At 34.8% G+C, this 13,263-nt stretch overlaps 1 protein-coding gene across 1 annotated transcript; it reads right to left on the bottom strand.

Moving 5' to 3' along the window:
• Positions 1-378: 378 nt before the first annotated feature.
• Positions 379-2,722, bottom strand: LOC133286782 (fructose-bisphosphate aldolase 6, cytosolic). The gene is made up of 3 exons (XM_061484230.1): positions 2,695-2,722; positions 1,677-1,904; positions 379-1,489 (listed from the first exon to the last, which is right to left on the bottom strand). The coding sequence occupies exons 1-3, from the start codon at positions 2,720-2,722 to the stop codon at positions 669-671; spliced, it is 1,077 nt and encodes a 358-aa protein (XP_061340214.1). The 3' UTR covers positions 379-668.
• Positions 2,723-13,263: the final 10,541 nt, after the last annotated feature.

Raw genomic sequence — 13,263 nt, 5'->3', positions numbered from 1 at the left:
AGTAAACGAATAAACCCGTATTCTAACCTACCAATGGTAGATAACTCATACTTTTGCCTAGATAGTTGCTGTTTAAGCCCACTGCATAAGGCTTTAAACCGAGTTCATAAATTAAAATTATAAGAAAACCCTATTTTAGTCTGAAAGATACTCATGTCATTAAATTTAATCCCTAGACTAGTCTATCAATTTAATTTCTTAAAGTTTAAATATATAATATTTGAGTCCCTCCTTCGAGTCTAGTCATTATAAGATGCCAAATTAAAATCAGGAAGTATCTTTTGAGGTACTAAAAGGTAACTTTGAATTGAAAAGGTAACTTTCAATTGAAAAACTTCTTTCATTCAAAATGGGTTTAGTTTTATGCATACGCTGCTAGCAATATGCTTTTTTTCCAGATCCAAATTGCATTGAAAAAAGAAATGACACTTGTCCATAATAGAGCAAAACTCAATCAGGAAAACCGAAGGAAGAATTATATAAAAAAGAGGGGGCTGGGGGACCAATACCAAACTAATGTAGGTTGGAGTTGGAGCTATTATTCTTTAATCCATAAAACTACGAAGACCAAGAACGGAAAGCAAAACAGTCAAGTCAAAACCTATAAAAGAGCACCAATATGATGGTGCCAATAATGCGAAAATCTCCAAAAGAAGCTCACTCCATTTTTAGTATTTGTAGTCCTTGACATGGAGAGACTCAGAGGCACCCTCACCAAGGGCAGCATCACCCTTGTAAGTCCCCAGGGTTGCTTGTGAGTTTGCCTTGCACCTCGTGATGAATGCATCCTGGGCCTTCTTAATGTTTTCATCCTTCCCGGCCCATGTCTTGAGAGTGCTCTGCTGAAGTGCCCTTCCAAAAGAGAAAGAAAGAGACCATGGCTTCTTTCCCTTGAACTTGTTCATGGCATTGAGGTTAAGGGTTGCCTGCTCTTCACTCTGCCCACCAGACAAGAAGACCACAGCAGGTACTGCAGCAGGAACAGTTCGCTGCAAAGCTCTAACAGTATATTCAGCTATCACCTCTGGAGCCACTTTTGGAGACTCTGAACCAGGGGTCACCATGTTAGGCTTCAATAGAGTTCCCTCAAGCAGAACATGGTGATCATTTAGAGCCTTGTAGCATGCAGCAAGAACACGCTCAGTCACCTCAGCACATTTGTTGATGTCATGAGGTCCATCAACCAGGATCTCAGGCTCCACAATAGGAACCAGACCATTCTCCTGGCATATGACAGCATAACGAGCCAGACCATAGGCATTTTCATGGATAGCCAGCTCAGATGGTTCACTGGGGCCGATCTTGAGCACAGCACGCCATTTAGCAAAACGGGCACCAGCTTCATAATACTTCTGGCAACGCTGACCAAGGCCATCTAAGCCCTGCGTAGTGGTTTCCCCATTGGTTCCAGCAAGCTCTACAGTTCCCTTGTCAACCTTGATACCAGGAAGAACTCCACCTTCCTTCATCAACTCTACGAAGGGTTTTCCTACAATAAATTACATCAAGTTCAGGAACTAACTAAAACTGAAAAAAAGGGTAAGTTAGAAAAACTCTTTCAATAAATAAACACATAATAAAGGTGTAAGTAAGATGTTCATTTATTGCTCATAAGAAGATCTTTAACATTTACAGCAATATATCTTCAAAATATCATAAATACTAAGCATCAGTACCTGCAGCTGTCTTTTGGTATAGAGTTTCCTCAAACAAAATCACACCACTGAGGCACTCAAAAGCACCAGGACAGGTGAATAGGAGTTCACGAAGGGCACGCCTATTCGTTTCAACATTCTCAACATTAATGCTGGACAAACGCTTGCCAATTGTACCAGTTGACTCATCAGCAGCAAGGATACCCTTCCCTGGGGTGCCAATGTAAGCAGCATTGGCAATGAGTTCATCTGCAATTCATGCAAATTCATTAGAACATTTCCCAGCATAACATATAAATTTTGAACCCAACCATATCACATTAAGAGAAAATTTTCATTTCAAACTGAAATGAATAAATCAACAAGAAAGAGAAGGGAGGACAAAATAAACAATTCCTGACAGTTATTTACCTTCCTAAGCAAAGAAAAAATGTCAAATTGTTGAATTAAAGAGTTAAAGTTTTCCGTAGAATGCAAAATTAATGAGTTGAATTACTTTAAAGGGTACCAACATTTCTGAATCTTTTTAAACAGGTTTGTGCAACATAATTACTCAACAACCCAGATCTAAAGTCATGACAGACATCACGAAACCAAAACAAGATCTAAATCTTACTTAGAATACAGATAGTTGATCCTATTTTTTATTCTTAATTATTCATGTTTACATAGATAATCCCAACCAAAGGGCATAATGTGAATTTAAGTAAGGAGAGTTTAAATTTTTCAATGCAAAAATATCAGATCGGAATATATAAATATAAAGTTTTTTTTTTTTTTTGGGGGGGGGGAGGGGGTTATCTTGGATCACTGGAGTATGAAGCAGAGTCAAACAGATAACAAAACAACCATCGAGATTAGAAAATAGCGGAATCAGCATAACAAAACTACTAGCCTAGTATTGCAGCATAACTGTTCAACCACAATCGACCAAAGACAACAAAGCAGATCGGAGAAATCAAGGGAAACACGAGAAACATATATGACAAGAGATTAAGAATAGTGATCACGATGAATGAAACGACAGATGATAGAGTACCTTGGTATTTGCTCTTGAAGGAAGACATGATGGGTTGAGCAGTGAGATTTAGAGAAAAAAACAAGGGTTTTGTTTTGTTTGACGAATTGAGAAGATGAAAGAAAGAATGGAGGGTTTAAAAACAAATGTGAGAGTGGGACGGTTATTTATGACAGTAAGCTAGGTGGAAAGGGTAGGTGAGTTATGGTTCTGACGGTCTATATCTATAATATGGTATTTGTTAGGCTTATGCCTCAACTGATTTGATCTATTATTACGATAAGTTATTCAACTTATTATTTTTTTTTTATATTTGATTATCACTTTAAAATATCGTTATATCATAATCTTAATTAACGTTTATTTTTTTCTTTCTTCTTAAGATTATGATCTAACAGTGTTGGAGGGTGATAAGCAGAAAAAATAGTAGATAGAATAACCTATCCCATTTTTTAATAAAAAGATTTGTATTTTTAAAAAAACTTTATTTAAAAAGATAATAATTACTCTAGTGATAAGAGATTTCTAATATTGCCATTACGCTACAAATCTTAAAAATATTAATACGGGTGTCGATTAAATTATAGAATTATTAACTATATATTTGTTAATTTAAAAAGCATTAGGCCAATAATTTTTTTTTAGAAAAGACATGCAGACGGAGGCTTATATACACTGGCGGAACGACATGGGGGCTAGGGATGGCCCCTTCTCCCCTAAAACTCTTGGAAAAAATTTTATATATGGATGCTTGGGTGAATTATTGAGGACAAGACAAGCACAAGTAATGTGGATTACAAAAATTGCTGACGAGTGCATGGATAGTGGCAATTAGAGAAGTTCATGGTGCTTCACTGTGAGGTAAATGAGAAGCCACATAGATAAAAAAGATTTTGAAAACATAAACCAAACAAATAAAACAATAATTAATAATTGATAAATAATTAAATAAGATATAGTAGTAGAAACACTTCGACAGAAACTGTTGAATGGTTCAAATTAAAAAATTTAACTGTGTAAAATAAGACAAAAATTTAAAAATATAACCATTGTCTTATTTTTATAACCATTGTCTTATTAAAAAATAAAACCATTTAGATCTATATGATATAAAGCCGAATATGAATTGACAAAAATATAATATATATATATTAAGGCAAAAAATCACGACACATTTTATAATATAGTAATTTCATTCAAAATATATTGTTAGAAATCATATTCGTTTTATATTTTATAGTAAATATTTTTATTTATAATATAATATTTTTGTTTTCGCCCCCCGTCATATTAATTTCTGGGTCCGCCACTGCTTATATAGATTCATGAAAAGTTGAAAGCGAAGGGGCAAAGGTAAATAACCCGTAGGTCTCTGTAACCAGGCTCTGCTATTATAATAGAATTTTCATTGAACTGATTTTTTTGTGATTTGTCATGAATCTTCCTATAAATGCAAATGAAGAGCATTACATAAATGAATAAAACAGTTAGAGACGTTTCGTTGAGGAGAAATTTTACGAATAATAGGGAAATGTTATTGATAGAGAAATGGGGAGAAGTTAGTTTGGTAGGAAAATGTAAAAACAATTTGTTTGGTTAGAAAAAAATTCACCTGGGAAATTAGGTAACATTTATAAAGTCTATGTTTGGCTGCAGGGAAAATATAGATGGGAAAAAAATTGCAATTACGAAAATAACCCTGTTTTAAAATTTGAAATGAATCAAGATGCTACCCTTTACCCGTAAAAGTTGTTATTACGACAATATCTTAGCGCTTTAGGAGGTATTTTCAGTTGCTTTATTTTTTCATTGCAATTTAGCCGGCTATCCTCGGAAAACCACGTCCAACTTCTCTTTCTAAAGAGTGCAGATGGCTAGCTTTCTAAACCAAATGGGGAAATGCTATGCAAATGGCATAGATGGGCAACTTTTATGAATCTCTCTACCAAAGAAGGAGATTGTGTTTTGCCAAGTTGATTTACCTAGGGAAATTTCAAGATCTCCTCGACCAAATAGCACCTTATACAAAATTATAAAATACAAATAGTAACCTCATGATTCAGTTATCACTTTGCTCTCCAGCAGTGGAAGAGTAGCTCGAGAGTCTCGCTTAGTGACTCGGATTCGAGCATGGTTACAAAAGAATTGGAAAGTTCACATGGTTCATGTTTTTAGAGAAAGAAATAGTTGTGCAGATTGATTTTCTAAATATCCTTTAGACTATCCTGTTGAGAATAATTTTTTTGTTTTCTCAAACCCTCCCCCTAGTATTTGGCCTTTGTATTGAGCTGATTTGTCTTTATCTTGTAATTTCAGAATGATTTTATTGAATTGATCTCTTTTGGAGTATTACTGTTAACCTTCTTATATTACCAATATATATATATATATATATATATATATATATATATGATCCTAGTCACCCTATAATATGATCATATCTTACCAGGAGGAATGGATGGGGATTGGGAACAGTCATGACTCAAAAAGTCCCCTGGATGTAATTAAGAAAACAAAAAATAAATTAAAAATGATAAAATGGCCATTAGAAATGCTGTTTTTATCCTCCCCAGTAAAGAAATACTATTTATTTGGGTGTTTGGTTTCGAGTTTGACATTGCGTTGAATTGAAAAATACTAGAATAAGAGAGTGACAGGTATACCGTATAGCACTATAGCACAATACATGGAGTTAGGTTTTGGCTTTGGGTTTTTTGATTTTTGATTTTTTAAAGTAGGACCTTCCGTTCTCTAGCTGCATTGCTATTTCAATTCACGTTATGTCCGTGGTTCGCCTCGTGACCCTTTTTACCCACCCGTCTTTCTCTTGCTTTTTGTTGTTTTTCATTTCAAGGTTTAAAATTTGGACACAAAAGTACAAAAAAATAAAATAAAATTTGGACAAAAGGTATAAATTCACAATGAAAAAGGGTAAATATAAAAAGTAAGTAAAAAGAAAGCCACATGATTTTTCTTTATTTTCAAACATAAAAGTCTTAAAATGAGTTTAGGGAAGAGAGAAAAAAAAGGTTATCTTTCATTGTCTCATTATATCAATATAACCAAAAAAACAAGCGAACTCTAAAACTGATCAAATAATTAAATAGCGTGGACCTAAAACTGATCTTTTTCTTCTTATTGATCCACTGCTCATACATGTTAATGATCGTGACTTCATATTATTTAATCTCTTTGTAATTTCTTATTTATTTATTAACGGTTGCTTTTCTTTATTCCCTTCATGGGTTAGGTGTTAATAATGGAGTACATTAAAGGGATTTTGTCTCATAAGAACAGAAGCGAAGAAATAATTAACATTTAAAAATGGGTGCAGTTTACTCCTTTTTTTTTTTTAGTATAACTCAAAGACATCTTCGACTAATAGTTGAAGACTAATTTTCTCCAGGCGTAAAGATCATCGAACATTTTCCATACATACGGAACTCATAAAATTTTATTTATGTCTATATAGGGCTACCCCGATTTTTTTTTAAATAAAGTTTTAAATGTATTAAAAAATAAAATAATATAAATAAGTGATCTTTTTAAAAAATTTGGATACTCAACAAATATTACGAGGTCTAATTTAATCATTTAACAAAAAAGTCTACTCGTGGTCCCTTTAAAAATTAAAATAGATCCATGTTAGTCCTTTTTAGAGAGAATAACATGGATTTTATGTGAATTCCAGAGAGACCACAATTTTGACCAATTGAGTTTATTCTGGAATTAAGAGAGATCACAAGTCGACTATTTTTTTTAAGGGATTAAATTGAGCTCCATAATTTTGGTTAAGGACTCAAAAGGTACTTTACATTCCCCCCACCCCCAAGATTTGTGTATGCATTTGTAGACATTGGCACAAGTGCAGGTCCGCCTTTGTATACGGCCAGAAATCGAACCCTTGTCAGCATACTTAAAGAACCAATTATCTAACAACTGTGTCGAACTTTGCTGATCTTAAATCCTTTTAGCTCCTAACAAATTGTTGTTTTCTTCAACTCCGTAACGTTTGGCTGAATTCAATGCATGAACATTGATGAATGATGCATGATAATTATATGCATTATATGAGGCATACGTATAATTTAAACAGCTAAGAAAATTGTTATAAAAAAAAAAAAAAAAAAAAAAACAGCTAAGAAAATACACAACAAAATTATTAAGCAATTGTGCTTCTGTTTTTTATTAAATTGTTTTATTTTTTTTAACTCATGTTCACTCTTATTAATTTGTCTAATGCAAGATAAATAAGAGCTTGTAATGTAAGAAAAATTTAATTTAATTTATAGTATAAAGTTTTCCCATTTTTTTTTACTTATTTGACGTATGATTATAGTATAAAATGATATTTTTCCCCATTTACTAGTTTATTGTGAAACTAAACCAAGTTAAAAAAAGTTTATATTAGCATAATCCTTTAAATTAATACATGTTGTAAAATAATTAAGGAAAAACTTCAAAAAAATTCCTATAAGTTTTCTCAAAATCACTTATTCTCTTCTCTAAAATTTTTAATCATTTATCCCCTATTTAAAATATATTTATCACTTACTCCCCTAATTGATTTTCCATCCAAAATTTTGTTAACAAAGTAAAAAAAATTTAAAAAATTCTAAAACTACCCTTAATAACAAAAAAAAAAACGTGAGAGACCTCTGTTGTCTACCACTAAAAAACGAATCACCCCAAATTACTATATTTTATTACACTGATACCTTCTATCATGAAAACATAAACATATCATAATAGATATACATCAACTGAGCTGTTAGCTTGCTCTCATCATGAATGTTTTTTTTGCTCAAATATCCTCTTATTTTTGTTCAGCCAAAAAAAAAACACAGCTCTAAAAAAAACACAGGTCAAATGTCACTTCTATTCTTATTCATCCTAAACAATATCATAAAAAATGAAGCACCCCAACGAACTATTTAACTCTTCATCTTTTGCCATTTCAGCTATTTGTTCCTTCCTAAACATGATAAACGATGACTCTGTAAAGCTACAATAAATCTCAAATCCATTCTAAATGCCTAAATTGCATGCAATCCAATATAAATAAAGCAAACTAAAGAAGAGTATAAAAACTACAACTCTCAAAAAGCTTGTGCACTGGTGGATAGGAATTCCGTCAAATGACTTCGTATGTGTAGAGAAAAGGAGAAGCTTAGTGGCTGTGGCTATTTGGGTGAAGGATGAGCAAGGGTTTGTGTAAGGGTGAGTTTAGTGGTAGATAACAGAGGTTTCTTACGTTGTTTTTCTTTTTTATTAAGGGTAGTTTTGGAATTTAAAAAAAAAAATAATTCTGTTAAAGAAAGTTTGGATGGAAAATTAAATTAGAGGTGTAAGTGATGAAAAATATTTAAATCAGGGTGAATGATTTAAAATTTTGGAGAGGAGGTAATTGATTTTAAGAAAACTTATAAAGAATTTTTTGAAGTTTTCCTAATAATTAATTATAATAGAAATGAGGTCAGTTATATTGCCTACCACTTTTTTCTTACTACATTTACTATCACTTTTTTACCGTTAGATTAAATTCAAATCAATGATTTAAAATAACTCAAAATTTAATTAAACTAAATAGATAAATCAATAGATCCCATATCTGTATCCTTCCATTTCTGTTTATATTTTATAATTTTTCTTGTCCTGACCTCGCTTTTATCTATTCGTGTCTGAGACTAATTTTATGCTGATTGAGGGCACTTTGAAGCTTCGTAAATGATAACAAAACCAAAAAAGCATAAACACATTGTTTCCTCCTTTACTATGAACCTACCTTTGTACGATGAAGCGTACCACCTATCCTACCACTAGGGATGGCAAAGTGGGCGCAGCCCGCCCCTGCCCGCCATAAGCCCGCCAAAAAGCGGGATGGCCCGTCCCGCCCCGCCTGTGAAAGTGGGCAAGAAAACTCAGCCCGCCAAGCCAGTCAGATTTTACACTAAAAAAAGAAAAAGAAAATTAAAAAATCCAGCCCGAGCGGACTGGCGGGCTTGGCGGGTGGCGAGCTTGGAAAACTCTGCACGCTCGGCCCCGTTTGGCGGGCGGGGCGGGCCGGCCCGGCGAACTGAGCCCGTTTTACCATCTATACCTACCACTCGCAACAGTCGTAGTGTAAGTTTACTGCGTAGAAGAACTTGTAGTCTAGGAGCAAAAATGTAGCGGTCTGGGACCACTGCTCCTGCATAGAGAGAGGGGGGAGGAGAGAGGAGAGAGAGAGAAACAAAGAGGAGAGAGAGAAGGACCATATAATTTATTTCCGTAGTCTAGGTCTGCTTCCCTCTTAAAAGACTGCAGTGACATTGCATTCGAAGGTATCATCAGGTTCAGCCTAGGAAGGAGGGTGATGTGGAAGAAGAGAAAATACAATTTTAGGGTTTGGGTTGAGCTATATGCATAACATTGTTTATATTTGATTCTCTCTATCTATGTCCTATTTTTTTCGCAACTGGGGGTGAAAAATCTTCTAAAAAGGCAGGTAGGATCTTCAATTTAAATTTATCAGATAGATAAGGGAGTGGGATCTATTTGTTTATCTATTTAGTTTAATTAAATTTTAAGTTATTTTAAACCATTGATTTGCAATTAGGATCTTCAATTTGAATTTATCAGATAGATAAGGGTGCATGATCTATTGATTTATTTATTTAGTTTAATTAAATTTTGAGTTATTTTAAACTGTTGATTTGAATTTAATCTAGCGGTGAAAAAATGATAGTAAAAGTAGCAAGAAAAAAGTGACAGGCAAAATAACTAGCCTGATCAGTAGCAATATATGTGTGTCTAAAGTGTTGTGTAGTAGAGCTATGTCCATATCCCTATCCTTTAGAGGGCGTTTGGTTGAGGAGAATTTTTTATGAATCATAGAAAAATGATTGGGAAGTGAGTTTGGTAGAAAAATGTAAAAAAAGTTGTTTGGTTGGGAAAAATTTTCCCGGGGAAATTAGGTAACTTTTGTAAAGTCTATGTTTGGCTTTTGGTAAAATATAGATGGGGAAAAAATGTGCTATTACGAAAATAATCTTGTTAAGCTTGTAGCTCCAAGCAATACTTACCCTTCTTTTCTTCTCTGCAATAATACACCATAAGCCTCCGCTTCCTCTCCTTGTAATGTTTCAACGGTGCAAAGGCCAATGAACCAGCTTTTGGGGTATTATTTGAATAACCCTAAGCAAGCTCATGATATGAACTCTCCCACTAACACTTCAAGAAGCTCCATAACATTTGTTGAACAACCTAGCAGTAACAGCTGCAAGACTAAGCTTTTTGGGGTATCTCTTCAATCCAAGAAAAGGGTGCACCCTGAGTATGGATCTAATCTCATGAATTTTGAAACGAACAACAGCTTTTTGGCTGTTGTTGCCACCGTTTTTCCTTTCGCGCGCTTAACAGATGGTACACTCATCTTTTGCTTATTACACAATCTGAGCAAATACATAGCTAACGGGAAATACCACATATGAAAAGGGATTTTTTGGCCGGCTATTTCGATACAAATAGATAGACAAATTGGTTTGGTAGCATACTGATTTAGGTAGGTAAATTAGGTAATCCCACTTCTAATTTGCCTATCAATCTCGTCAAAATCCTCCAACCAAACACACCCTTAAAGGTTAATGGTGAGGCATGTCGATATATGATTTTTTTAGCGGTAGTGGTATATACCAAAACTCTTGGAGGAATACCATATATATATATATATCTCAGATAAGGTTGAAAGAGAGAGAAATGTGTAAAGACATGGTGATTCTATATTTTAAAAAAAGTAACAACTAATAAAAATAATATATGCAAAATACTTCTTCAATGGATGAAGAAAGGTATGTAAAATCTTTCATAATGATAAGAGAGATAAGTCATAATTATTTGCCTAATTCCTCATTTATGTATTGAGGCAGCGCTTCACTAAACACAATTGTGACCTATATTTAGGAGTGAGAGATCATATGCAATGAGATCTATGATTCTCAATGTAATATGAGAGGAAATAACTGCTTAATTGAACCTTTAGGGCTGTTTGAAGCACCTAATAAGGAAGATATGATATTATAGTTTATCCTATCCACTTTTAATTAGTTATTAATCAAGTTGGGTCATTTTATCATATACCCAAAACCTATAATTTATCCATGGGGGTCATGGATTACAGTTCAAGAAGATAAGATAGAAAAAATAAAATCATTTTGTTGCAACCTAACCCTCCCCATCCTTTTCTCCATTTCCCCTGGTCACTTACTGATAACCCTGACACCGGTTGGTCTTGTCCATCACCGGAGTCCACATCGGTGATGCCACTCCGGCAACTAAGGGCAACAGAGACAGTAACCCCAAAATCACTGTGGCAGAGATATCATCGTGTGGAGCAATATGATGAGAAGCTGAATCAGTTGAAAGAGCAAATGGGGAAATTTGAGGAAGAGAAAGATAAAGTCTTCAAGGAGCTTAAAGAAATGAAAAAAGGTTGTTGTGGAGACGAATGTCATGGTTGATGAAGTATTAGCCACATAGTATTTTAGAAACAAGAGAACAAATGGGTAGAACATGAAAGCAAAAATGGATCGAAATTCCAATTATCAGAGAAAGAAGATTTATTTGACAAGATGAGGAAGGAGATGGATAGTCTTAGATGAGGAAGGAAGGAAGCTAACAACACATTCGATTTCTTCTTAGATTCATTATGAAACCACTAGACCAGAGATCGAGAAAGGCACTGATGGGAAAGTTGATGCCCTTGTTTCTGGGATAAGGACTTGTGATGCACTTGAGTAACCATAAGTCATCATAGTTGTCATTTAAAGGGGTTTTAAGGCCTTTTATGAATTTTAATAATTGCGGACGTTTCAGTTTGCATGTCTTTATGTTTGGTTTATGATTATTTCTGTTTTGAGTCAGTTTTATTTCTGTTTTGTATCAGTTTTTTTTTTGTTTTGTGTCAGTTTTAAGACCATTGATAGTCCTTTATTGTTGTTTACTTTCTGTATTGCCTAATTAAAAAGGCTTTGTAGAAGGATGTGAAAGGCAGACTTTGGTTTAATGAAGAATAATAATATAGCAGAAAAACTTCTGCATTTTTCCTAAAAGCCTACTTTCCATATAATTCTGCATCATTTGGTATCAAAGCTCAGGTTGTCTTAAAGATGGCTGAGCAGGAAAATCGCAGAGGTCGTGGTCGTGGTCGTGGACGAAGAGGTCGTGGCGGCAGAGGACGCGGTCAACCTATCGATGACGATTATTATACTGATGCGAGAGATGCTGAAATTGAGGAAAAGGACAGACAGATCCAAGAACTCGAACAACTGCTTGCAGAGGCACAGTTGCACGGGTCAGAAGGGAGACAAGAATCTGAACGTCATCTCCAGAGGAAGAGGAGGACGACAATCCATTTTGGAATCGTGAAATACCAAGGAGAGGTCGAACCGGTGATCAACCCTTCACATCCAATTTTGAGATGAAGATCGAGATTCCAGAATTTGAGGGATCAACTCACCCTGACGTATTCATCAACTGGTTACACACCGTCGAGAGGGTTTTTGATTTAAAAAAACCTCACAGATGAGCAAAAGGTGAAATTAGTAGCAATCAAATTGAGGAAGCATGCCTCAATCTGGTGGGAACATGTCAAGAAACAAAGAATCAGAGACGAAAAGTCTAAAATTCAAAGACGAGACAAGATGAAGAAATTGTTGCAGCATAATTTTTTTCCTGCTCAATACAGACAAGAGGCCTTTATTGAGTATCACAATTTCAGGCAACGTGACCTTACGGTGGAACAATACACCACTGAATTTGATCGTCTTCGAATGCGTTGTGACATGGTCGAAGAAGATGAACAAGTAATTGCTCGATATTTAGGTGGATTGCGGGATGAAATTTCTGATGTTGTGTACTTACAACAGTATTGGTCTTATGAAGATGTGTGTAAACTGTCCTTGAAGGTGGAAGGACAATGTAAAAGAAAGGGTGACAGTTCGAAGTTTCAATCAAGATTTCCTAGAAAGGAATTCGGAGCTAAATCAGTGAGTTCATCAGCAACTTCACCTGCTGAAAGGAGTTCTATGCCTCAAAAAAATATTCCCAACAAGGAAGGGTCGATCATAGGAGGTAGTACAGGGAAGAGGTGTTTCAAGTGCCAAGGAATTGGACATTTTGCTGCAGATTGTCCAAATAAACAGATTGTGACGTTTGCAGAGGCTCCAATTTTTTATGAAGAACCAATCTATGACAATGTCGATGAATAAGAAGAAGCAGAATCTGAAGAGGTGGAGATTATCTATGCTGATACCAGAGAATCACTAGTCATTCGGATGGTCTTGAATGTGGATATGGTGAATGATGAAACATGGCTTCGACACAATATTTTCTATACCAAGTGCACCAACGGGGGAAAAGTATGCAGTGTGATTATAGACGAAGGGAGTTGTGAAAACGTGGCTTCTACCACTATGGTAGAAAAATTGGGGCTGAAAACAGAAGAACACCCACAACCGTACAAGCTGTCTTGGCTAAAAAAAGGGAATGAGGTGAAAGTAACCAAAAGATGCCTAGTGTGTTTTTCAATTGGGAAAAGATATTCAGATGAAG

The sequence above is a fragment of the Gastrolobium bilobum genome, unplaced genomic scaffold, assembly GCF_033153095.1.
Source record: "Gastrolobium bilobum isolate Gb01-03AN ecotype WA unplaced genomic scaffold, APGP_CSIRO_Gbil_v1 utg8265, whole genome shotgun sequence".
In the NCBI taxonomy this organism is placed as follows: domain Eukaryota; kingdom Viridiplantae; phylum Streptophyta; class Magnoliopsida; order Fabales; family Fabaceae; genus Gastrolobium; species Gastrolobium bilobum.
The sequence above is the reverse complement of the archived record's forward strand: the minus strand, read 5'-3'. Positions and strand labels throughout refer to the sequence as shown.

Bases quoted from the DNA above. Each gene is read 5' to 3' on its own strand.
- LOC133286782 (XM_061484230.1), bottom strand. From the start codon at position 2,722: ATGTCTTCCTTCAAGAGCAAATACCAAG. The intron at 1,905-2,694 runs GTACTCTATCAT...CATGAATTGCAG, and splicing joins CTTCAAGAGCAAATACCAAG to ATGAACTCATTGCCAATGCT. The intron at 1,490-1,676 runs GTACTGATGCTT...AATTTATTGTAG, and splicing joins ATACCAAAAGACAGCTGCAG to GAAAACCCTTCGTAGAGTTG.